This window comes from Hemitrygon akajei, chromosome 12 (assembly GCF_048418815.1).
Source record: "Hemitrygon akajei chromosome 12, sHemAka1.3, whole genome shotgun sequence".
Lineage (NCBI taxonomy): Eukaryota > Metazoa > Chordata > Chondrichthyes > Myliobatiformes > Dasyatidae > Hemitrygon > Hemitrygon akajei.
In genome coordinates this window covers 1,269,407-1,294,725 of record NC_133135.1, presented here as the reverse complement: position 1 = coordinate 1,294,725, position 25,319 = coordinate 1,269,407, and the positions used below count along the sequence as shown (strand labels likewise).

The 25,319-nt window shown below is 43.9% G+C and overlaps 1 protein-coding gene across 2 annotated transcripts in view; it reads right to left on the bottom strand.

The window, feature by feature from the left end:
* Positions 1–25,319, bottom strand: part of col11a1a (collagen, type XI, alpha 1a) — a 386,832-nt gene that overhangs the window by 49,121 nt on the left and 312,392 nt on the right. For both annotated transcript variants that reach the window (XM_073062463.1, XM_073062464.1), the window contains 5 exons: positions 19,184–19,237; positions 3,947–4,054; positions 3,810–3,863; positions 3,143–3,196; positions 2,711–2,818 (listed from right to left, as the gene is read on the bottom strand). In XM_073062463.1, the coding sequence (XP_072918564.1) occupies positions 2,711–2,818; positions 3,143–3,196; positions 3,810–3,863; positions 3,947–4,054; positions 19,184–19,237 (378 nt within the window). The remainder of the gene's footprint in view (positions 1–2,710; positions 2,819–3,142; positions 3,197–3,809; positions 3,864–3,946; positions 4,055–19,183; positions 19,238–25,319) is intronic.

Sequence of the window (25,319 nt, the reverse complement as noted above, 5' to 3'; positions counted from 1 at the left end):
ACCCCAGACAATATCTCACCAGCCTACAGTTACCCACGGAATTCCCTCCCACAGACAACGTCTCACCAGCCTACAGTTACCCACGGAATTCCCTACCACAGACAATATCTCACCAGCCTACAGTTACCCACGGAATTCCCTCCCACAGACAACGTCTCACCAGCTTACAGTTACCCACAGAATTCCCTACTACAGACAACGTCTCACCAGCCTACAGTTACCCACGGAATTCCCTACCACAGACAACATCTCACCAGCCTACAGTTACCCACGGAATTCCCTACCACAGACAACGTCTCACCAGCCTACAGTTACCCATGGAATTCCCTACCACAGACAACGTCTCACCAGCCTACAGTTACCCACGGATTCCCTACAACTGACAACGTCTCACCATGGTACAGTTACCTGGCTGATTTCCCTACAACTGACAACATCTCACCAGCCTACAGTTACCCACGGAATTCCCTACCACAGACAACATCTCACCAGCCTACAGTTACCCACGGAATTCCCTACCACAGACAACGTCTCACCAGCCTACAGTTACCCATGGAATTCCCTACCACAGACAACGTCTCACCAGCCTACAGTTACCCACGGATTCCCTACAACTGACAACGTCTCACCATGGTACAGTTACCTGGCTGATTTCCCTACAACTGACAACATCTCACCAGCCTAGTTACCTGGCTGATGTCTGTCGACACCTTAAATACAAGAACAACATTGTCTATCCTACAGTCTCTCCTCTGGCTGATTGAGATGGGAAAAATTTAGCTCCAGATTCTGGATCCTGAGCCTTAACCCCTCACTCAACCAAATCAACAGACTGAAAGGAATTGGCAGGATGATCTCTGGCATGATGATTCTCAGCATTGGTGCCTCAGGGTCCCCTATACTCCCTGTACACTCACGTTTGTGTGGCCAGATTCTGCTCTAACTCTGCCTACAAGTTTACAGATGATACTACCATATTAAGCCGTATTTCATATAACGATGAGTTGGTGTACAGGAAGGAGATGGAGAGCTCTGTGGCATGTCAGCGTGACAACAACCTTTTCCACAATGTCAGCAACACAAAAGAGTTTGTCATTGACTACAGGAGATCTGTATGTATCAATGATGTTGCATTTGAGAGAGGTGGGAACTCCAGGAGTGACCACCAATAGCCTTCTCTCTGTGAGAGGTTTGAGATCTCCAGGAGTGATCACCAATAGCCTTCTCTCTGTGAGAGGGTTGAGAACTCAAGGAGTGATGACCAATAACCTCTCAGTGAGAGGGTTGAGATCTCCAGGAGTGATCATCAATAGACTTCTCTCTTGATCTGTCTCCATATCCCACTGGCTTGGGAAAGCCAGCATAATCAAGGGCCCTTCCTATCCAGGTCATTCTCTCTTCTGCCCCTTTATATCGGGCAGAAGATACAAAAGCCTGAAAACATATACCACCAGGCTCAAGGGCAGCTTCTGTCCTGCTGTTATAAGACTCTTAAATCTTGTACATTCAAGATGAACTCATGACATCACAGTTAACCTCACTGTAGTTTCTGCACCTTATTATCGACACTAGCTTTAATGCTTTGCTGTTCTTATTGTTCTCGTCTACTGATATATTGAAATGATTTGTGTGGAGGGCGTGGAAAACTAGCTTTTCCACTCTAGCTCGATATATGTGACCATCATTAACCAATTCTTCAAGGAAATAACAAGTAGGATAGATATAAGAGTTAGTAGATGGAAGGGTGGGTAGTGTTGAGAAAGCAGGGTGTCTCAAGAAGGACTTATGCAGATTGGGAGAATGGGCAAAGAAGTGACAGATGGAATATAGTGTAGGTAAATGCATGGTCATGTACCTTGGTAGAAGCAATAAAGGCACATATTATCTTCTAAATGAGAAGAAAATTCAAAAATCAGAGTTCAAAGGGATTTGGGAGTCCTCATGCAGGTTTTCTTAAAAGGTTAACTTGCAGGTTGAATAGATGGTAAGGAAGGCAAATGCAACATAACATAAAGGATGTTGAGGCTTTATAAGGCACTGATCAGACCAAACAGGGTATTGTGAGCAGCTTTAGGCCCCTTATCATAGAAAAGATATGTTGGCATTGGGGAGGGGCCGGAGGAAGTTCACGAGAATAATTATTCCAGGAATGCAAGGATTAACATATGAGGAGTGTTTGAGGGCTCTGGGCCTGAACTCACTGGAGTTTAGACAAATGAGGGGGAAATCTCATTGAAATCTATCAGGAGATTGAAAGGTCTAGATAGAGTGGATGTGGGGAGGATGTTTCCTATAGTGGGAGAGTCTAGCGTCAGAGGGCATAGCCTCAGAATAAAGGAAAGTGTATTTAGAACAGAGATAAGGAGGAATTTCTTTAGCCAGAGAGTAGAGAATCTGTGGAATTCATTGCCATAGGAGGCTGTCACTGGGTATACGTGCTTAAGCAGAGGTTGATTAGACTGGGCATCAAGGTTTACAGGGAGAAGGCAAGAGAACGGTTTTCAGAGGGATAATATTTCAGCCATGATGGAAAGGCAGAGTGCACTGGATGGACTGAGTGGGCTAATTCTGTGCCTATGTCTTGTGGTCTTACAGTCTAATTCCAATTCCAAAATCTGTTGGGGACCCAGTTAACTCTTCCCTGGTTTCCCATAGCAACTTGGGATCAATTGCACCCAGCCCTTTACATTAAAAGATGTCTTTTACTTACAACATCTCCTTTGCTTCCTGGAAGGCCCTGTAGTCCAGGCAAACCACGGTCACCCTTCTCTCCCTGTTCTCCAGGAGGGCCGATCAACCCAATCAGACCGGGATGTCCCTGTGGGAAGAGGCACAGGTTCATGGCCACTTGCTCTTGGGCATCTCCGAAATTTCACCTTGTCTGCAGCTTTACCCCACCTTGTCCGCAGTGTTACCCCACCCTGTCCACAGCGTTACCCCACCTGGTAAACAATGGGATCACATTGTGAATGGAGAGACAGGTCAAGACATCCCTCCCTCCCACCATCCAAACCCTCATCTACTGATCCCTATTATTCCTCACCCACTTCCTCCCTCATTCACCACCTGCCACCCCTCATTCCCTCCATCACTCACACAGACTCCCTCTTTCCCTCCCATTCACACTGTGCCCCTCACTCACTTTCTCTCCCTTGCTTCCTGGATCTCCTTTCAGTCCAGGCAGACCAGGGGGTCCCTGTGACAACAGAAGAGTTTTTGTTACATCCAACATCCAATAATATTCATAAATTGCATCAATGGGAAACACTTTCTGGGCATTTCACCTTGTTTCTAACCCCGGGAGTGTGCGATGAGACAGTGTGGAGAGTGTTTCACCTTGTGTCTGACCCTGGCAGTGTGTGATGGGACAGTGTAAAGAGAGATTCACTCTGTGTCTGATCCCAGGAATGTGTGAAGGGATGGTGCAGAGGGAGCTTCACTCTGTGGCTGATCCTGGGATGGTGCAGAGGGAGCTTCACATTGTGCCTGACCCCAGGAATGTGTGATGGGATGGTGCAGAGGGAGTTTCACATTGTGCCTGACCCCAGGAGTGTGTGATGGGATGGTGCAGAGGGAGTTTCACATTGTTCCTGATCCCAGGACAGTGTGATGGGATGTTATAGATCGATATTCACCCTGCGTTTGACTCCTGTGAAGCTTTTGACCATTTTCCCCAGAAGTGCATCCTTGGTTCTCTGGTCACGTTACATATGAAGAAGTTCCTGAGATTGGAGGGTCACCATTTGTCAGGCTAATTCTCAGCTGAGAGTTGGGTGTCTATTCAATAAAAACTTCCTTTCCACACTTACCATAGGTCCTGGTGGTCCATCCTGACCAGCGGGTCCTGGGTGCCCTTGTTCACCCTGCAGGAAAATTAAACCATTATTTCCTCCAACCTTGTCCTGATTTCAGTACAGGAGAACGGGCTTGACTATGCACCACTCACCACTGGGCCAGGAATTCCTCGCAATCCCTCGGGCCCTGATTTTCCTGGAGGACCCTGTGGCCCCACTGGTCCAGTCTTGCCTGGAGGTCCCTCAGAGCCTGCTTCGCCCTAAGGTCGAAGTTGCAGATCAAAGGGCAGATTTAATTTCAAGTTTATTGTCATCTGATTGTACATACAGTATATACAGTACAATAAATCAAAACGTTTCTACAGACCACAGTTCACCCACAAAAAATATCACATACAGCACATAAAACAAATATTACATAAATAAGTTAATAAAATATACAGTAATTCAAAATACAAGCAGTGCACAGCACAGGTAAACAGTGAACAGCTCACTGTCCTAGTGACGAACCTTGGTAGTTGCAGGGTATTCATTAGTCTCACAGCCTGAGGGAAGAAGCTGTTACCCAATCTGGTAGTCCTAGTCCTGGTGCTCCTGTGCCTCCTTCCTGATGGTAGTGGGTCAGAGAGATAGTGGGACGGGTGGTAGGGATCCTCAACAATGCTTCAGGCCCTTCGTCTGCAACACTTGCAGTAAATGTCACAATGGGGGGGAAGGGAGACCCCAGTGATCCTGTCAGTATTTGATATTGTCTTCTGTAGGGTCTTGCAGCCCATTTCACTCATTGCAATGACAACACATCCCTATTTGATGCTTTACATTGTGCAATAACTTTCAGGATGTGACTTTAGTGGCATTTATTGCCCCTGAATAGGTGGACCTCACTGGTTCTTCTGGTGAAAGTGCCCCCAGGGTACTGGTGGGCAGGGAGTTCCAGACAGTTCCAGTCATGGTGAAGGAATAGATAGATAGATAGATAAATAGATGCTATATTGAGCCCAGAGGAGATTAGTGTCACAGCAGCATTACAAGTTCACAGATATACAACTTTAGAAGAGAGTTCACAGATATACAATGTTAGAAGAGAAGTAAGAATAATAAATTAAAAATAAGTTAAACAGTCTAAAAGGAGGGAGATCATCACTTCCCCGGCTATAGGCTGACTCATTATAGAGCCTTAGGGCCGAGGGTAAGAATGACGTCATATTGCACTCTTTGGAGCAGTGCAGTTGCCTTCATCTATTACTAAAAGTGCTCCTCTCTTCAGCCAAGGTGGCATGCAGAGGGTGAGAAATATGGTCAGAATTACCAGGATATTCCATAGGGTCCTTTGTTCTACCACAGCCCTCAGTGTATACAATTTGACTCCTATAATAGAGCCAGCCCTTTCTAATCATTTTATTGAATCTGTTGCCATCACCTGTCTTGATGCCACTGCCCCAGCACAGCACCACATAGAAGGTTGTACTGGAAACAACAGACTGGTAAAACGTGTGAAGGAGAGGCCTGCATACTCCAAAGGACCTCAGTCTCCTCAGGAAGTAGAGGCAACTCTAGCCCTTTTTGTACACAGCCTCTGTGTTGGTGCTCCACTCAAGTCTGTCATCCAGGTGCACCCCCAGGTACCTGTAGTTCCTCACCACATCGACATCCTCACCATCAATAGTAACAGGGAGCAGTGCAGGCTGTCGTCCTAAAGTCCATCACCATCTCCTTTGTCTTACTGATATTGAGTTGCAGATGATTCAGCTTGCTCCATTGGACAAAGTCCTCCACCAGGGCCCTGTATCATCCTCCAGTCCTCTCTTTGGACACCCGACTATTGCTGAGTCATCAGAGAATTTCTGAAGATGACATGACTCAGTGTTGCACAGGATAAACAGGAAGGGAGCCAATACAGTTCTTGTACTGAATAGTGAAGATAGTCACATAATTTTTTATATATGTAATTCTTTATAATTGTTGAATATTGTTTTTTGTTGCATGTCTCACCCCAACCAGCTCACCACAGCAAATTCCTAATCTGTGTAAATGTATATGGTCAATAAGGTTGAACCTTGATTCATACAGCCCATCTCCATTGGTGGAGATCAGACACGGATGTTACGTCCTAGCTGCCCTTACAATATTAACTTCCTTTGTATCTCTGGGTGGGTGAGACTCTCATCACTACCACACCCTATCTGCGCATTTAAAAACCATACCCCTACCCTCACACTGGTGTTATTAGTGTATATAACAAACAGCCAAGATCCAATTATGAAAAACAACCTACCACTCTTCACCCTCACCAAGACAATTTAGGTCAAATTTAAATCCTATCAGATTACTTTTTCTTCAGCCCTTTACCATTTTTTCCTACCCCAGCTTCTCATTTCATACTCCCTCCTTCACCCATCTACCCTCTTCCTCCATCACCTGGTCTCGCCTGTCACCTGCCAGGTTGTACTCCTCCCCCTCCCACTCTGTTCTGGTTTCTTTCCACCTTCCCTTCCTGTCCTGATGAAGGGTCTCAGCCCAAAACAATGACTGTTAATTCCCCTCCTTAGATACTGCCTGACCTGCTGAGTTCTTGTTGTGTGTGTGTTACTCTGGATCCAATTTTCCAACTTGCCCTATTCCCCTTGGGCTCAATCCTTTTGAATCACGATGGGATCTTGCTAATAGTCTGTCTGAAGTTCATGCAAACTACATCAACCACACAGATTTCATCACTCTCAGTTCAACCATCCTCCATGCTGACTACCTTTGATCAATAACCAATCTTTCTCCTTCCAGCAGCAGGCTAATCCTGTTTATTCTGAGAACTTCCTTACTACCAACATTAGACTCTCTGGTCTGTAATTACCTTGTTTATCCACTTTGCCATTTTGAATAAAGGAACCGTGTTTCTCTGTCCTCAGTCACCTGTGGTCAGCAGAGGTTCAAATATCCCCACTGCTACCCCCAGCTATCTCCTTTGCCTCTCACACAACCAGAGATACATACATCTCATCAGGTTGAGGGGATTTCTCCATCTTGATTGATAGTGCTGTGGGAGGTGAAGAAGGTGCCATAGAAACAGGCCCTTGAGGCCAACTCATCCATGATCACCTGAGCCAACCCCATCTGCCTGTATTTGGTTCACATCCCTCTAAACCTTTTTTATTCACGCTACTGTCCAAGTCTTGTTCAAACATTATTATTGTACATGCCTCTGGCATCACCTTCTGTGTGAAAACCCTTCTCCTTAGGTCCTCTAAATCTTTCCCTTCTTATCTTATACCTACGCCCTTTAGTTTTAAGACACCCCTACCCTGGGGAAAAGACCATTTACCTTATCAACACCCTTATGATTTTATACAATCATCACTCAGCTTAACTCCAGGAAAAACAAGCCTAGCCTGTCCCTCCCATCCTGGCAACATCTGCACCCTCTCCATTTTAATGACATCCTTCCAATAGCTGGGTGACCAGAAGTGCAGTCTCACAAATGTCTTGTATAGTTCTAACATTACATCCAAACTCTTGTACTCAAAGTCATAACCCTTGAAGACCAGCATGCCAAACACTAGCTTCACTCTCTATGTTCCTGTACTCCTCAGTCTCCCTGTTCTACAACACTCTCCAGGGACCTGTCATTCATTGTATAAGTCCTAACCTAGTTTAGGTAGGTATGTCGCATCCGGAATTATTTCCAGGTAGCGGACGATTTCCTTCCACCTAGTTTAACTTCCCAAAATCCCACTCTCTGAGAAATATTCCATCTGCCATTCCCTTGTCCATATTCCCAATTGATCTTCAAACACTTTTACCACCCATGACACCACCAGTTTTGATGTCACCTGCAAACTTAATACTTACGTCACCCACCTTCTCATTCATATTGTTAATATAGATGACAAACAATGGAAGAACCAGGAGTGAACCCTGTGGCACACCACTGATCATAGGCTTCCAATCTGCGAAACGACCAACCATGACCTCCCTCTAAGTCCTATCACCAAACCAACTTTGTATCCAAATGGCTATCTCACCCTGAATCCCATTTACTCTAAACTTCCGAATCAGCCTATCATTTGGGACCCTGTCAAAGGCTTTGCTAAAGTTCATATCAATAGTATCTTCCATCCTGCCTCGTCAATCCTCACAATCTCAAATTCTTGAGACATGGTGGATAACTTTACTCAGCTTCACTTGACCCATCATGGAAATGTTCCAACAGCCTATGGACTCATTTTCAAGGACTTTTCAGCTCATGTCCTAGATATCTACTGCTTATTTATTTATTATTTCTTTCTTTTTGTAATTGCAGTTTGTTGTCATTTGTACACTGGTTGAATTCCCAAGTTGGTGTGGTCTTTCATTGATTCTCCTATGGTTATTACTTTATATAGATTTACTGAGTATGTCCACAAAAATGAATCTTAGGGTTGTAAATGATGACATATCTGTACTTTGAGAAGCAATTTACTTTGAACTTTGAACTTGTTCTTCTCCAAACAAAGCCCACATTGACTATCCCTAAACACTCTTTCCCCTTCCTAATTCAGGTAGGACCTCTCCCTCAGAATCCTCTCCAGTAACACTCCCCACCCCACCACTGATGTTAGAATCACAGTTGGATTCTCCATCTCAGAATACTCTCCAATAATACTGCCCTCCCCCACCCCCCCCACCCACTGATGTTAGACTCACTGGTAGATCCTCTCCTTCAGAATCTCCTCCAGTAACCTCCCCACTACTGATGTCAGGCTCACTGGTCTGTAGTTTTCTGACTTGATCTTGCAGCCCTTCTTCAATAAAGGCACATCATGAGCCTTCCACACCATCACATCTTCCTTTACCTCACCCATTACTAACAAAGATACAATGACCTCTGCCAGGCCAACTGGAGCAGCATGGTAGATCAGCCATAGTACATTACTTTACAAGATCAGCAACCCGGTCTCAATTTCTGGTTAGTAGTCTAATAGCTTACACACAAAATGCTGCAGGAACTCAGCAGGCTAAGCAGCATCTAGGAAAGGAGTACATAGAACATAGAAATCTACTGCACATTAGAGGGCCTTTGGCCCACAATGTTGTGCCAACAATGTAACCTACTCTAGAAACTGCCTAGAATTTCCCTAGCACACAGCCCTCTATTTTTCAAAGTTCCGTGTACCTATCTAAGAGTTTCTTAAAAGACCCTATTGTATCTACCTCCACAACCTTCGCTGGCAGTGCATACCATACATCCACCACTCTCTGTGTGAAAAAACTTACCCCTGACATCCCCTTGGTACCTATTTCCAAGCACCTTAAAACTACATCCCCTTGTGTTAACCATTTCAGCCCCGGGAAAAAGCCTCTGGCTATCTATACGATCAATGCCCCTCCTCATCTTATACACCTGTATCAGGTCACCTCTCATCTTCTGTCACTCCAAGGAGAAAAGGCCAGGTTCACTCAACCTATTCTCAAAAGATATGCCCTCCAATTGAGGTAATATCCTTGTAAATCTCCTCTGTACTCTCTCTATAGTATCCACATCCTTCCTTTAGTGAGGTAACCAGAACTGAGCACAGTACTCCATGTGGGGTCTGACCAGGGTCCTATATAGCTGTAACGTTACCTCACGGCTCTTGAATTCAGTCTGATGTTTGATAAAGGCCAACACACCATACACCTTCTTAACCACACAGTCAACCTGTGCAGCAGCTTTGAGTGTCCTATGAATTCGGACCCCAAGATCCTCCATGCTGCCAAGAGTCTTACCATTAATACTATATTTTGCTATCATATTTGACCTACCAAAATGAACCACTTCACACATCTGGGTTGAACTCCATCTGCCACTTCTCAGCCCAGTTTTGCATCCTATCAATATCCCACTGTAACCTCTGACACCCTCCACACTATCCACAATACCCCCAACCTTTGTGTCATCAGCAAATTTACAAACCCATCCCTTCACTTCCTCATCCAGGTCATTTATAAAAATAACGAAGAGTAGGGGTCACAGATCCCTGAGGCACACCACTGGTCACTGACCTCCATGGAGAATATGACCTGTCTATAACCACTCTTTGCCTTCTGTGGGCAAACCAGTTCTGGATCCACAAAGCAATGTCCCCTTGGATCCCATGCCTCCTTACTTTCTCAATAAGCCCCGCATTGGGTACCTTATCAAATGCCTTGCTAAAATCCATATACACTGCAGCTACTGCTCTACCTTCATCAGCGTGTTTAGTCACATCCTTTGTTTGCTCTTTTAATTTCTTTTGTATATAACCTTGCACATTCTTAATGGTAAGACTCTTGGCAGTGTGGAGGATCAGAGAGATTTTGAGGTCCATGTCCTTAGGATGCTTAAAGCTGCTGTGCAGGTTGACAGTGTTGTTGTCAGTACCTCCAGTTGAACTTTGTCTTTTTTGTGTGTTTTCCCCCTAGCCGTCAATCTATGGTTTTGTGCTCCTGCTCTACTCCAGCCCCTGTATCACTGAGTACTCCGTCTCTCACCTGTTTCTCATTATTACCTGTTTTTCTGCCACCTGTGTCTCATTGTGCTCCACCTATCATCTGCCTCTCTGTTTATTGCTCAGTGTATTTTAGTTAAGTGTTTTCAACTGTTTGTTGCTAGATTGTGCCAGTGAGTTTTCCTGAGTCTGTCCAGAATTTGTACCTGAACTCTGTCTGTCTGAATATTGACTCTGCCTGCTTCCTGATTCTGGTTTTTGGATTTCTCTGGAATTTTTGATCTCCACCTGAACTTTGATGCTGACTTTGTTGCCCCTCTGTATTTGTTACTCAATTAATATCACAGTGTGCACAGTACTGGGTCTGCGATTGGATCCCTTCTCCAGCATTCTGACAGTACAATCTGGCCAGAATGGATCCAGCAGACCCTGGTCATCTGAGAGCTGTCCTGGAACAATAGGGAGTGATGCTGGGGAGACACCAGAACCAGCTGGACTCCATGTTCAGGACAGTGGAGTCATTTTCTGCCAATGTAGCCGATCTTGTGGCCCAGACTCAATCACTCCAGTTGTCCCAGAGTACCCATCAACATTCTGTGACTGCATCTTCTGCCCCCTCTGTGTTCTCACTCACTCCTCCTGTCCAAGAGCCCTATCTGCCTCCTCCAGAAAAGTACTCAGGTGAGCCCAGTACCTGCTGCTCTTTTCTTTCCCAGTGCACCCTCATTTGTGAATTACAGCCAACAACATTTCCGACTGATCGAGCCAAGGTAGCCTCCATCATCACCCAACTGTCTGGTCAGGTGAGAGAATGAGAACAGCTACCTGGGAGGCAGGCTCCCCTTTCTGTAGTAGTTTTCAGTTATTTTCTGAGGAAATGAGAAATGTGAATTTCATTGCAATACTGTCTCCTTCCTGTGGTATGTAATTTCAGGTTGTTCCATTCAGATGGACCAACAGAACATCAAGGTGGTGTTCGAATAGCCCCAATCTTTGACTCGTTGGGAGTTGCAACGCTTCTTGGGCTTTGCTAACTTCTATCGCTGTTTCATCAGAAATTACAGTACACTGGCTGCACCACTCGCTGCTCTTACCTCATCGTCTGTCAGATTCTCCTGGTCCCCTGCTGCTGAAAAAGCATTCTCTAGCCTGAAGGAACATTTCACCTCTGCCCCCATCCTGATTCAACCCGACAACGACAGGCAGTTCATTGTGGAGGTGAATGCGTCTGACATTGGTGTAGGAGCTGTTATCTCTCAGCGCTCAGCCAAGGTGTGGTGAACTACATATACCTGTCTGGACACGCCCCCTGATGACTGCTCCTGTGGCTCCTCCCACAGACCCCTGTATAAAGGTGATGGAGGTCTGAGCCCGGCCTCTCAGTCTCCAGGATGTAGTATGGTGGTCACTCACTGCTCGTTCCTTCTTCCAGTCAATAAAAGCCGATACCTCGCTTTTACGTCTTAGAGTGAGTTATTGATGGTGCATCACAAGGATGAGAAGGTACACCCCTGTGCCGCCTTCTCTCACCGCCTCACTTCCATGGAGCAGTATTACGATGTCAGAAACCGGGAGCTGCTGGCTGTGAAGTTAGCTCTGGAGGAGTGGAGGCTGGAGGAAGCCAAGGTGCCATTCTTAGTCTGGACTGATCACAAAAATCTGGAATATATCCCACTGCCAAGCATCTCAACTGCTGTCAAGCTCGTTGGTTCCTGTTTTCTTCAAGATTCAATTTTACTCTGTCTTTCCGCCTGGTTCCAAGAATGGAAAACCTAATGCCCTCTCCTGAAGATTTCCCACCCCTGATGTCCCCGATGTCATCCTCCCTGCTCACTGTCTCGTGGGGGCAGCGCAATGGGACATTGAATCCATGCTGCAAGCTGCTCAACAAGAGCAAGTTGAACAAGGCAGCCCCTAGTCAATGCCCCACTAACTGTGTTTATGTTCCCAGCTCTGTCTGCTCACAGGTATTACAGTGGGGTCATTCTTCCTGGTTATCTTGTCACCCTGAAACCAAACATACTCAAACCTTCATCATTCAGTGGTTCTGGTGGCCCTCCATGGGAGATGACATCTGCAAATTCGTCTCAGCCTGCTCGGTCTGTGCTCAAGGCGAGAACTCTAACTGGTCACCTGCTGATCTGTTACAACTCCTGTCTATCTCCAAGAGACCCTGGTCCCACATTGCCCTGAATTTTGTCACCGGTCTTTCCCATCAGATGGTAACACCACCATTCTCACAATAGTTAATCATTTCTCCAAGTCTGTGCACTCCATTCCTTTACCTAAATTCCCCTCTGCCAAAGAAACAGCCACATTATTAGTACTGCATGTTTTTAAATTAACCATGTAACAATTACAGCACAGAAACAGGCCATCTCGGCCCTACTAGTCCATGCCGAACGCTTAATCTCACCTAATCCCACTGACCCGCACTCAGACGATAACCCTCCATTCTTTTCCTGTCCATGTACCTATCCAATTTTGCTTTAAATGACAATACCAAACCTGCCTCTACCACTTCTACTGGAAGCTCATTCCACACAGCTACCACTCTCTGAGTAAAGAAATTCCCCTTCATGTTACCCTTAAACATTTGCCCTGTAAGTCTCAACTCATGTCCTGTTGTTTGGATCTCCCCTACTGTAAAAATGTAAAAAGCCTATCCACGTCAATCTATCCCCCTCATAATTTTAAATACCTCTATCAAGCCCCCCCTCAACCTTCTATGCTCCAAAGAATAAAAAAACTAACTTGTTCAATCTTTCCCTGTAACTTAGGTGCTGAAACCCAGGTAACATTCTAGTAAATCTTCTCTGTACTCTCTCTATTTTGTTGACATCTTTCCTATAATTCGGTGACCAGAACTGTACATAATACTCCAAATTCAGCCTTACCAATGCCTTGTACAATTTTAACATTACATCCCAACTCCTATACTCAATGCTCTGATTTATAAAGGCCAACATACCAAAAGCTTTCTTCACCACCCTATCCACATGAGATTTCACGTTCAGGGAACTATGCACCATTATTCCTAGATCACTCTGTTCTACTGCATTCTTCAATGCCCTACCATTTACCATGCATGTCCTATTTGGATTATTCCTACCAAAATGTAGCACCTCACACTTACCAGCATTAAACTCCATCTGCCATCGTTCAGCCCACTCTTCTAACTGGCCTAAATCTCTCTGCAAACTTTGAAAACCTACTTCATTATCCACAATGCCACCTACCTTAGTATCATCTGCATACTTACTAATCCAATTTACCACCCCATCATCCAGATCATTAATGTATATGACAAACAACATTGGATCCAGTACAGATCCCTGAGGCACACCACTAGTCACCACCCTCCAACCTGACAAACAGTTATCCACCACTACTCCCTAGTATCTCCCATCCAACCACTGTTGAATCCATTTTACTACTTCAATATTAATACCTAACGATTGAATCTTCCTAACTAAACTTCCGTGCGAAACCTTGTCAAAGGCCTTACTGAAATCCATATAGACAACATCCACTGCTTTACCCTTGTCAACTTTCCTCGTAACCTCTTCAAAAAATTCAATAAGATTTGTCAAACATGACCCTCCACGCACAAATCCATGTTGACTGTTCCTAATTAGACCCTGTCTATCCAGATAATTATATATACCATCTCTAAGAATACTTTCCATTAATTTCCCCACCACTGACATCAAACTGACAGGCCTATAATTGCTAGGTTTACTCTTAGAACCCTTTTTAAACAATGGAACCACATGAGCAATACGCCAATCCTCCAGCACCATCCCCGTTTCTAATGACATTTGAAATATTTCTGTCAGAGGCCCTGCTATTTCTACACTAACCTCCCTCAAGGTCCTAGTGAAAATCCTGTCAGGACCCGGAGATTTATCCACTTTTATATTCCTTAAAAGCACCAGTACTTCCTCCTCTTTAATTGTCATAGTTTCCATAACTTCCCTCCTTCTTTCCCTTATCTTACACAATTCAATATCCTTTTACTTAGTGAATATTGAAGAAAAGAAATTGTTCAAAGTCTCCCCCATCTCTTTCGGCTCCACACATAGCTGTCCACTCTGATTCTCTAAGGGACCAATTTTATCCCTCACCATCCTTTTGCTATTAATATAACTGTAGAAACCCTTTGGATTTATTTTCACCTTACTTGCCAAAGCAACCTCGTATCTCCTTTTAGCTTTTCTAATTTCTTTAATATTCTTCTTACATTCTTTATATTCCTCGAGCACCTCATTTACTCCATGCTGCCTATATTTATTGTAGATATCTCTCTTTTTCCTAACCAAGTTTCCAATATCCCTTGAAAACCATGGCTCTCTCAAACTCTTAACCTTTCCTTTCAACCTAACAGGAACATAAAGATTCTGTACCCTCAAAATTTCACCTTTAAATGACCTCCATTTCTCTATTACATCCTTCCCATAAAACAAATTGTCCCAATCCACTCCTTCTAAATCCTTTTGCATCGCCTAAGTTAGCCTTTCTCCAATCAAAAATCTCAGCCCTGGGTCCAGTCCTATCCTTCTCCATAATTATATTGAAACTAATGGCATTGTGATCACTGGACCCGAAGTGCTCCACAACACATACCTCCGTCACCTGACCTATTTCATTCTCTAACAGAAGATCCAACACAGCCCCTTCTCTAGTTGGTACCTCTATGTATTGTTGCAAAAAACTATCCTGCACACATTTTGCAAACTCCAAACCATCCATCCCTTTTACAGTCTGGGCTTCCCAGTCTATGTCTGGAAAATTAAAATCTCCCACAATCACAACCCTAGGCTTACTACAAATATCTGCTATCTCCTTGTAATTCTCCAATTCTCGCTCCCCATTAGTTGGTCTATAATACACCCCTATAAGTGTTACTACACCTTTCCCATTCCTTAATTCCACCCAAATAGTCTCCCTAGACGAGCCCTCTAATCTATCCTGCCAGAGCACTACTGTAATATTTTCTCTGACAAGCAACGCAACACCTCCCCCTCTTGTCCCCGCCCCCCCCCCCCCCGCCGATTCTATCACACCTGAAGCAACAAAATCCAGGAATATTTAGTTGCCAATAAACACCCCTCCTGCAACCATGTTTCACTAATAGCTACAACATCATATTTCCAGGTATCAATTCATGCTCTAAGCTCATCCACCTTTCTTACAATGCTCCTAGCATTAAAATAAATGCATTTAAGAAATTCTCCACCTCTTCCTCTCTGTTTATCTCTAATGGTGCAAACAACTTTACTATCTTCTTTTTCTTCCTTCTCCCATACATCTGTTCCTACACTCTGGTTCCCCCCCCCCCCCCACTATCTAGTTTAAATCCACTGGAGCTTCTCTAGTAAGCCTACCTGCAAGAATATTTGGCCCCCTCCAGTTCAGATGTAAACTGTCCCACCGGAACAGGTCTCACCTTTCCTGGAAAACTGCCCAATTATCTATAAATCTGAAGCCCTCCCTCCTGCACCATGTCTTCAGCCACATGTTGATCTGTGCTATCTTACTATCTCTAAACCCACCTGCACGTGGCACTGGTAGCAATCCTGAGATTGCTATCCTGGTGGTCCTGTCCTTTAACTTGGCACCTAACTCCCTAAACTCACCTTTCAGGACCTCCTCGCTCTTCCTACCCACGTCATTGGTCCCTACATGAACCACGACATCAAGCTGCTCACCCTCCCTCTTGAGAATACTGAGAACTCGATCCGAGATATCGTGGACCCTGGCACCAGGGAGGCAATAAACCATCCGGGATTCTCAATCTCTTCCACAGAACCTCCTATCTGTCCCCCTAACTATCGAATACCCTATCACTACTTCTCTCCTCTTTTCCTTCCTTCCCTTCTGAGCTGAGGGTCCAGTCTCGGTGCCAGAGACACAACCACTGCAACTTATCCGTAGTGTGTGGTCCCCACCAACAGTATCGAAAACAGTATACTTATTGTTGATGGGAACGGCCACAGGGGTGCTCTGCTCTTCCTGTTTATTCCCCTTCTCTCTCCTGACAGTCACCCTGCTACCTGTCTCCTGACTCCTAGGGATGACTATCTCCCAGTAACTCCCGTTTATTTCTGCCTCTGCCTCCTGCATGATCCGAAGTTCATCCAGCTCCAGCTCCAGTTCCCTAACACAGTTTGTCAGGAGCTGCAGCTGGATGCACCTTTTGCAGGTGTAGTAATCAGGGACAGCTGTGCTCGTCCTGACTTCCCACATACTGCAAACGGAGCACTCAACTGCCCTAACTGCTGCCTCCATTACCTACTCCTAAGCTAATTAGATTAATTAAAGGAGCTTACCCAGCCTTACCTCAGCTGGAGTGAAGCTCGTACTCAGCCTCTGCTCGCTATTTAAATTCCCCCGTTGCCTCACGGGCCGACTTTCACGTGTTTGCGCAGTTGTGCCCCGTTCAAACCTCGCCTCTGCCTGTTCTCGCCAAAGCCTGATTGAGCCAAAGCCGACCCACTCTGCATCAGTCCACTCCGACGATGGCCGCTGTATATGGCAGTCTTTCATTTTAAACCTTTGGCACACTACGTCACACGTCTGCGCAGTCTAGCCTCTTTGCCGCAATCAATTAAAAAAAGACAGCTTCTCTCCGAGCTTCTTTTACCTCTTCCCTCTCCGCCTCTTGCTGTGATTTAAGTTGCATGGATTACCTCTAGATGTGTCAGACAGGGGCTCTTATTTCACATCCATCTTCTGGAGGGCATTCTGTAATCTTCTGGGTGCCTCTAATTCTGTTTTCAGGATTCCATCCACAGACCAGAGCCAGACCGAGTGGCCCAACCAACAGCTAGAGACAGTATTGCAGTGTCTGGTCTCCCAGAACCCCTCCGCGTGGAGTTAGCAGCTACCCTGGGCTGAGTACACAGTAAACTCTTATCCATCATCCACTAGTCTGTCCCCTTTCGAGTGCTGCCTTGGCTACCAACCGCCCAGGAGGAGGAGGATGATGTTCCATCTGCCCAGGCATTCATCCGCCATTGTCAGCAGACGTGGAGGCGCACTTGTCCTGCCCTTCTCCGTGACTCTGCTAGGATCAAGCGTCAAGCTGACTGCCATCGCTCCAAGTCCCCATGTTATCACCAGGGACAGCGTGTGTGGCTTTCAACCCGAGACCTGCCCCTCAAGGTGGATCCTGCAAGCTTGGCCCTCTGCTTCATTGGCCCCTTTTGCATTGCTGAAGTCATCAGCCTCGCTACCATCCATCTCAAGCTCCCCTCCACTCCCCGCCGCATTCATTCCACCTTCCATGTGTCCCGCATCAAGCCTTTCATGAGCCACCCCGTGTCCTGTCCCCAAACCCCTCCTTCACCCCGGGGCTCATTGATAGGTCAGAAGCCTTCACGGTGCATCAACTGCTGGACGTTCGTCGCCGGGGCCATGGCCTCCAGTACCTTGTGGACTAGGAGGGCTATAGTCCTGAGGAGAGGTGCTGGGTCCCAGCCGGTAACACTCTGGACCCCTCTCTCATCAGGAACTTTCATTGCCAGCACCCAGCTCTACGTGCATTGACACCAGGAAGTGTCTGTGGTGGGGAGGGGAGGTGGTACTGTCAGTGCCTCCAGTTGAACTTTGTCCTTTTGTGTGTTTCTCCCTAGCCGCCAGTCTGTGGTTTTGTATTGCCATGTGCTCCTGTCCCCGCTCCTGCTCTACTCCGGCCCCTGTATTACTGAGTACTCCGCCTCTCACCTGCCTCTCTGTTTATTGCTCGGTGTATTTCAGTCCTGTGTTTTCAACTGCTCGTTCCCAGATTGTGTCAATGAGTTTTCCTGAGCCTTTCCAGTATTAGCATCTGAATTCTGTCCGTCCAAATATCGACTCTGCCTGTTTCCTGATTCTGGTTTTTGGATTTCTCTGGATGTTTTGATCTCTGACTGAACTTTGACCCTGACTTTGTTTGCACTTCGGGATTTGTTACCCAATTAATATCACTGTGCACAGTGCTGGGTCTGCGATTGGATCCCCGCTACAGTGCCCTGACAGTTGTTAAAAAGGTGTATGGTGTGTTGGACTTCAACTGTGGGATTCAAGAGCTGTGAGGTAATGTTACAGCTATATAAGACTTTGGTTAGACCCCTCTTGGAGTACTGTGTTCAGTTCTGGTCACCTCACTACAGGAAGGATGTGGATACGATAGAGAGGGTGCAGAGGAGATTGACAAGGATGTTGCCTGGATTGGAGAGTATGCCTTAGGAGAATAGGTTGAGTGAACTTAGCTTTTTCTCCTTGGAACAACAGAGGATGAGAGGTATATAAGATGATGAGAGGCATTGATTGCATGTATAGTCAGGGGCTTTTCCCCAGGGCTGGAATGGCTAACTTGATGGGGCATACTTCTAAGGTGCTTGGAAGTATGTACAAGGAGGATGTCAGAGGCAAGTTTTTCACACATTGGTTGGTGCTTGGAATGCACTGCCAGTGAAGGTAGTGGAGGCAAATACAATAGGGTCTTTTAAGAGATTTTTAGGTAGGTACACGGAGCTTAGAAAAATAGAGGGCTATGTGGTAGGGAAGTTCTAGGCCATTTCTCCAGTAGGTTAAATGGTTGGCACAACATTGTGGGCCAAAGGGCCTGTAATGTACTGTAGATTTTCTATGGTCTATTCCACATTCCTGCAGGACCTCTCCAGTTACTGTACACTGGGATCCCTTCCTTGCCCATCACCCTTGCAGGAACACATTGCCCCTAACTGCTTCACATCTGGAGTACTCAAACTTGGGCTGAGCAGTGTAACTGTGGGTCTGGTGGTCAGCAGAGTCAATGGGCCAAAGGGCCTGTTCCTGTGCTCCCTGATGGATTTGGGCTGTGTAGAGGAATAGCTGGAGATTAGGAAGGGATACTCTCACAGGATGAATTAGGAATGGAGCTACCAGTGTCTGCTCCCCTGTCTCACACATCTACAACCCTACCTTGGCTCCTTTATCCCCTTGTCGTCCTTCAGCTCCGGCTGCTCCGGGTGGTCCCTGTGGAAGCAAATGGAGACCATGAGGATGCAGAGGCTTTAACTATTTCAGCAAATAATTTCTTTCATGTTCACTCCCTAAAAGCTGACTTGCAAGTTGTGACAAAGGTAAATGCAATGTTAGTATTCATTTCGAGAGGACTAGAATATAAAAGTAAGGATATAATTTTAAGGCTTTATAAGGCACTGGTCAGACCGCACTGGGAGTCAAGTCACTTTTTATTGTCATTTTAACCATAACTGCTGGTATAATACACAGTGAAAATGAGGCAATGTTTTTCAGGACCATGGTGCTACATGAAACAATACAAAAACCACACTGAACTACATAAAACAACACAAAAACTACACTAGACTACAGACCAACCCAGGACTGCATAAAGTGCACAAAACAGCGCAGGCATTACAATAAATAATAAACAAGACAATAGGCACAGTAGAAGGCAGTAAGTTGGTGTCAGTCCAGGCTCTGGGTATTGAGGAGTCTGATGGCTTGGGTGAAGAAACTGTTACATAGTCTGGTCGTGACAGCCTGAATGTTTCAGTGCCTTTTCCCAGATGGAAGGAGGGAGAAAAGTTTGTATGAGAGGTGTGCGGGGTCCTTCATAATGCTGTTTGCTTTGCAAATGCAGAGTGTGGTGTAAATGTCTGTAATGGTGGGAAGAGAGACCCCGATCCGATCTTCTCAGCTGACCTCACTATCCGTTGCTGGGTCTTGCGATCCAAGATGGTGCAATATCCAAACCAGGCAGTGATGCAGCTGCTCAGGATGCTCTCAATACAACTCCTGTAGAATGTGATGATGATGGGGGCAGTGGGAGATGGAGGGGACAGGAGTATCGAGCAGCTTTAGGCCCCTTATCTAAGAAAAGCTGTGAGAGGGTTCAGAGAAGGTTCACGAGAATCATTCTGAGAATTAAAGGGTTAACATGTGAGGAGTGCTTGATGGATCTGAGTCTGCACTTGCTGGAATTTAGGGAGATCTCAGTGAAACGTATTGAATATTGAAAGCCAAGAAAGAAGGGAGACAGGAAGATGGAAGATGACCCTGAAGCGGATAGTGAGGTCAGCTGAGAAGATCATCAGGGTGTCTGTTCCTGCCATTACGGACATTTACACTACACGCTGCCTCCGCAAAGCAAACAGCATTATGAAAGACCCCATGCACCCCTCATACAAACTCTTCTCCCTCCTGCCGTCTGGGAAAAGGCTCCAAAGCATTTGGGCTCTCACGACCAGACTATGTAACAGTTTCTTCCCCCAAGCTATCAGACTCCACAATACCCGAAGCCTGGACTGACACCTTGCCCTACTGTCCTGTTTATTATTTATTGTAATGCCTGCACTGTTTTTGTGCATTTTATGTAGTCCAGTGTAGGTCTGTAGTCTAGTGTAGCTTTCTCCGTGTTGTTTTTTACATAGTTCAGTCTAGTTTTTTGTACTGTGTCATGTAACACCAGGGTCCTGAAAAACGCCGTCTCATTTTTACTGTGTACTGTACCAGCAGTAATGGTTGAAATGACAATAAAAGTTGACTTGACTTGACTTTCTGATAGTAGGGGAATGTGGGACCAGAGCACACGGTCTCAGAATAGAGGGACATTCATTTAGGAGGAATTTCTTTAGCCGGAGGATGGTGAATCAGTGGAATTCATTGCCACAGATGGCTATGGAGGACAAGTCACTGGTTATATTTAAAGTGGAGGTGATAGGTTCTTGATTAGTCAGGATGTCAAAAGTTACAGGGAGATGGCAGGAGACTGAGGTTGAGCAGACTGGATGGGCTAATTTTGCTCCTATGTCATGGTCTTCATGGTAGGGCCATTAGAGGGAGCTGTGCACTAATGATGGGCTTAGACATAGCATCACCACTCCCACTCTGAGCCAGAAACAGACAGCAGATCACCCTCTAATTGCTAACTTACAGTGGTTTACACTTAGCCTGATCTCCGTAAGTCTGCAAGGATTAGATTCAATTTTAAGGAAGGGCATGCTGACAGTCCAGAAGAAATTAACCAGGATATTTTCTGAATCACAGGGTTGTACCGTCAGGAGAGGCCAGACAGGCTTAGACTGTATGCTTTGAGTTTAGTCGAATATACGGTGACCTTACTGAAACAAGCCAGACCCTGAAGGGATATGACAGGGAGATGTGAAGATGTTTCCACCAGTGGAAGAGTCTCAATCGAGGGGACAGAATTATGGCCAATTAGAGATAAAGAAAGAGGAGACGATTTAGAAAGTGTCTTTTTCACATAATTCAATAAGGGGTTTAAGTTTTCTTTAAATAAATTCTTGAAATTTTTTGTAATTGTTACACCTAGATATGTAAATTGACTTGTAACAACTTGGAACGGAAATTTGGCTTTTGATGACATTAGGTCATTTAAAGGAAATAGCTCACTTTTATGCAAGTTCAGCTTATATCCTGAAAAAAAAACTAAACTGGGAAATTAAAGAAAGAACCGAAGGTAAAGAAGTTTCAGTGTTAGAGATAAAAAGTAAAATATCATCAACATATAACAAAATTTTATGAGTCATACCTTCCCTTAGTATACCAGAAATGTCCTTAGATTCTCGAAATGCTATTGCTAAGGGTTCTATAACTAAAGCAAAAAGTAAAGGACTAAGAGGGCAACCTTGTCTAGTTCCCCGCTGTAATTTAAAGGGCTTAGAAATTTGAGAGTTAGTAATAACCTGAGCGGTAGGAGACAAGTAAATTAATTTAACGCAATTAATAAAATTAGGCCCAAAATTAAACTTTTCTAAGGTCTTAAAAAGATAATTCCACTCAATCCTATCGAAGGCTTTTTCTGCACCTAAGGATAATATACACTCTGATATTTTTTTGGATGGTGAATATATCACATTCAATAACCAACATATATTAAAATGTGAGTAATGATTTTTAATAAATCCTGTCTGGTCATGTGATATAATAGATGGTGAAATATTTTCAAGTCTTCAAGCTAAGATTTTGGATAAAATTTTTGCATCCACATTTAATAAAGAAATCGGTCTGTATGAAGAACATTCAGCTGGATTTTTATTTTTTTTAAGAATAAGAGAAATAAAAGCTTCATAAAAAGATTGAGGGAGTTTACCTGATTTAAATGACTCTGATAAAACAGAGGATAAATAAGGTGTAAGTAACGTAGTGAAAGTTTTATAAAACTCCCCAGGAAAGCCATCAGGTCCCGGGGTCTTACCAGAATGTAAAGCACGTATAACCTCAGCCACTTCTTCATTGGAAATAGGCTGATCTAATTGTATTAGGCTATCAGCAGACAATGTAGGAATGTTGATATTACTGAAAAAAGCATTCATATAGGTATCATCTGAAGAAGAATCAGACTGATACAACTTAAAGTAAAAGTCTTTAAATACATTGTTAATTTCAGAATGGTCAGATATCTTAGTACCATTTTCTTTAAAAATTACTGTGATTTGACGATTAGCTGTAAAAGATTTTAAGCGATTGGCTAATAAACTACCTGTTCTATCCCCGTGAATTTAAAATTGAGTTTTATCTCTCAACAGCTGTCGTTCAATTGGGTAAGTCAGCAGAAGATTATACTTGGATTGGATTTCAATCCGCTTATTATATATACTTGGATCTGGAGATAGGGCATACTTTTGATCAAGATCTTTTAATATCGCTGCTAGGTCAAACCTTTCTTTGTCAGCTTTTTTCTTTATATAGGTAGAGTAAGAGATAATTTCTCCACGAATATGTGCTTTAAAAGTATCCCAGACTATAGTACCAGCAGTATCTCCTTTAACATTTTCTTTAAAGAAAAAAGTAACATGGTTTTCCAAAAACTTTAGAAAATTTTTATCAGGTAACAATGATAAGTTAAAATGCCAACTTCTATTTGATACAGAATAAACAGGTAATCTTAAAGCCAGAAGCACAGGTGCATGATCAGACAAAGCAATCTCCTTATAATCACAGGATCATACCAGTGGAAGGAAGTTTCTATCTATAAAAAAGTAGTCAATCCGGGAGTACATATGATGAACCTGAGAGAAATATGAATATTCCTTTTCTTCGGTGTGCAAAAAACGCCACACGTCGAGAATACCACATTGAAATAGAAAAGATTTAAAAAGTAGGACTGATTTATTAGTGACAGGGGTTTTACTTGAAGAGCGGTCTAATATAGGGTCAAGTCAAAAATTAAAATCTCCACCCATCACTAAGGAATACCGATTCAAATCAGGCAGAAAAGAGAAAAGACGTTCAAAGAACAAGGAGTCATCTGTATTTGGAGCGTATACATTCACAAATACCATTAGTTTATTCTCAAGACTACCCGAAACAATAACAAAGCGGCCATTTGTATCAGAAATTACATTATGTTGAATAAAGGATACATTCTGATCAAACAGGATAGAGACGCCTCTCGATCTAGATTGAGAGGGTGAGTGAAAATGTATACCCTTCCATCCTTTGAAAAAGTGTGAAATATCATCTTTACGAATATAGGTTTCTTGGAGAAAGATTATACGAGTTTAAGTTTCCGGATATAAGAGAAAATCTTATTTCGTTTAACAGGGTTATTTAGACCTTTCACATTAAAACTGAGTGTATTAATAAAAGAATCCATCAAGTATCCTTTAGTAATGTATAGAAGGTAATCACAGACATGTAGATAGTGAATAAATAAAACAGTAAAAACATCCAATCAGCTTTCTGGAAGAACCCATTTCCCCCCTCCCTCCCCCCAAAGAGAGAAATCAGCCAAGGGAGGCTGAAGACTAAATCTAACGTTCCCAACCCAAAACTCCGGTGGCTCCAGAAAATATATATGTATAGCTGTGCTGAATAAATGATTGAAAATATATATATACAAAAACAAAATCTCAAAGTAAATAAGTTTGCTATTTATGAAAAAATACCATGGGAAAATCTAAGTATTAGTCTCGGTAAAAAGGAAAGACAATAAAATCAAATATTAGTAGAAACCAATAAGGAAAACAACATATACTTGCGGGTGCAAAAAAAAGGAGTAAAGAAACAAATAGAAAATAATTAGAAAGGGAAGTGGTTTAGATAGCTTCCTACATGACTAATTTAAGGCATTCAAGGGAGAGAAAAAAACAAAATGATAAAATGGTAAAATAGTGAAAAAACCAAAAACCAGCAATAAGAAATATAGAATATTGTATATTGTATATATTGTACATCTCTTTATGCCGAATGTTTTAATTTCAGGTGTTCAATCAAGTAATTGGTGCTTTGTTGATGACAAGGTTTCTTGGTTTACGAAGCCTTAATCATTTATTTGATTAAGTAATTGGTGCCTTGTTATCTTTCAAACTATGTAAAATATGCAGGCAGACCGCACCCATTTTCTCTTTTGCTGTTTTCCGCCTTTATACGGGTCCTCTAATGTTACTTTTTCGCAGCTCTTTTTAAACAATACGTTATATTCTTTCAGCGTTATGTTGATTTTTACCTTCCTTTTAGTAATTTGACTGGAAGTAATTATGTAGGGTGTACATGTAGTAATTACTGAGGAATGAAACTATAGGGTGTTTTGCTTTACTTTAAATTCACCCTGATCTTTCCTATATTTTGATTATTTATATACCTTTTGGTCTTTTACTGTTTTTCAATAGGGACAGAATTATGGGGTAGACCTTTAAAACTGAGGTGTGTGGGGACTTCTCACAGAGGGAGGGGAATCTCTGGGATTCTCCACCCCAGAAGATATGGAGACTGGATCATTGAGAGTGTATAAAAAGGAGGGAGAGAAATCTTTGACAGATCAGGGTACTGAAGGTGATGGGAAACTGGCATAGAAGGGAAGATGAGGCCTGGGTAGAAAAGTCATGGTCACATTGAATGGTGTGATGAGACTGAAGGGCAAAGTGGTCCATTCCTGCTCCTGATGTCCTGGGTTCATGTGATATTCACTGTTATGATAACTGTGGGTAGAACTGCCGCCTCACAGTCCCTGACACCCGGGCTCAATCCCGACCTCCGGTACTGTTGATATGGAGTTCGCACGTTCTTCCTGTGACCATGTGGCTTTCCCCTGGGTGCTCCACCTCCCTCCAATATTCCTAAGATATGG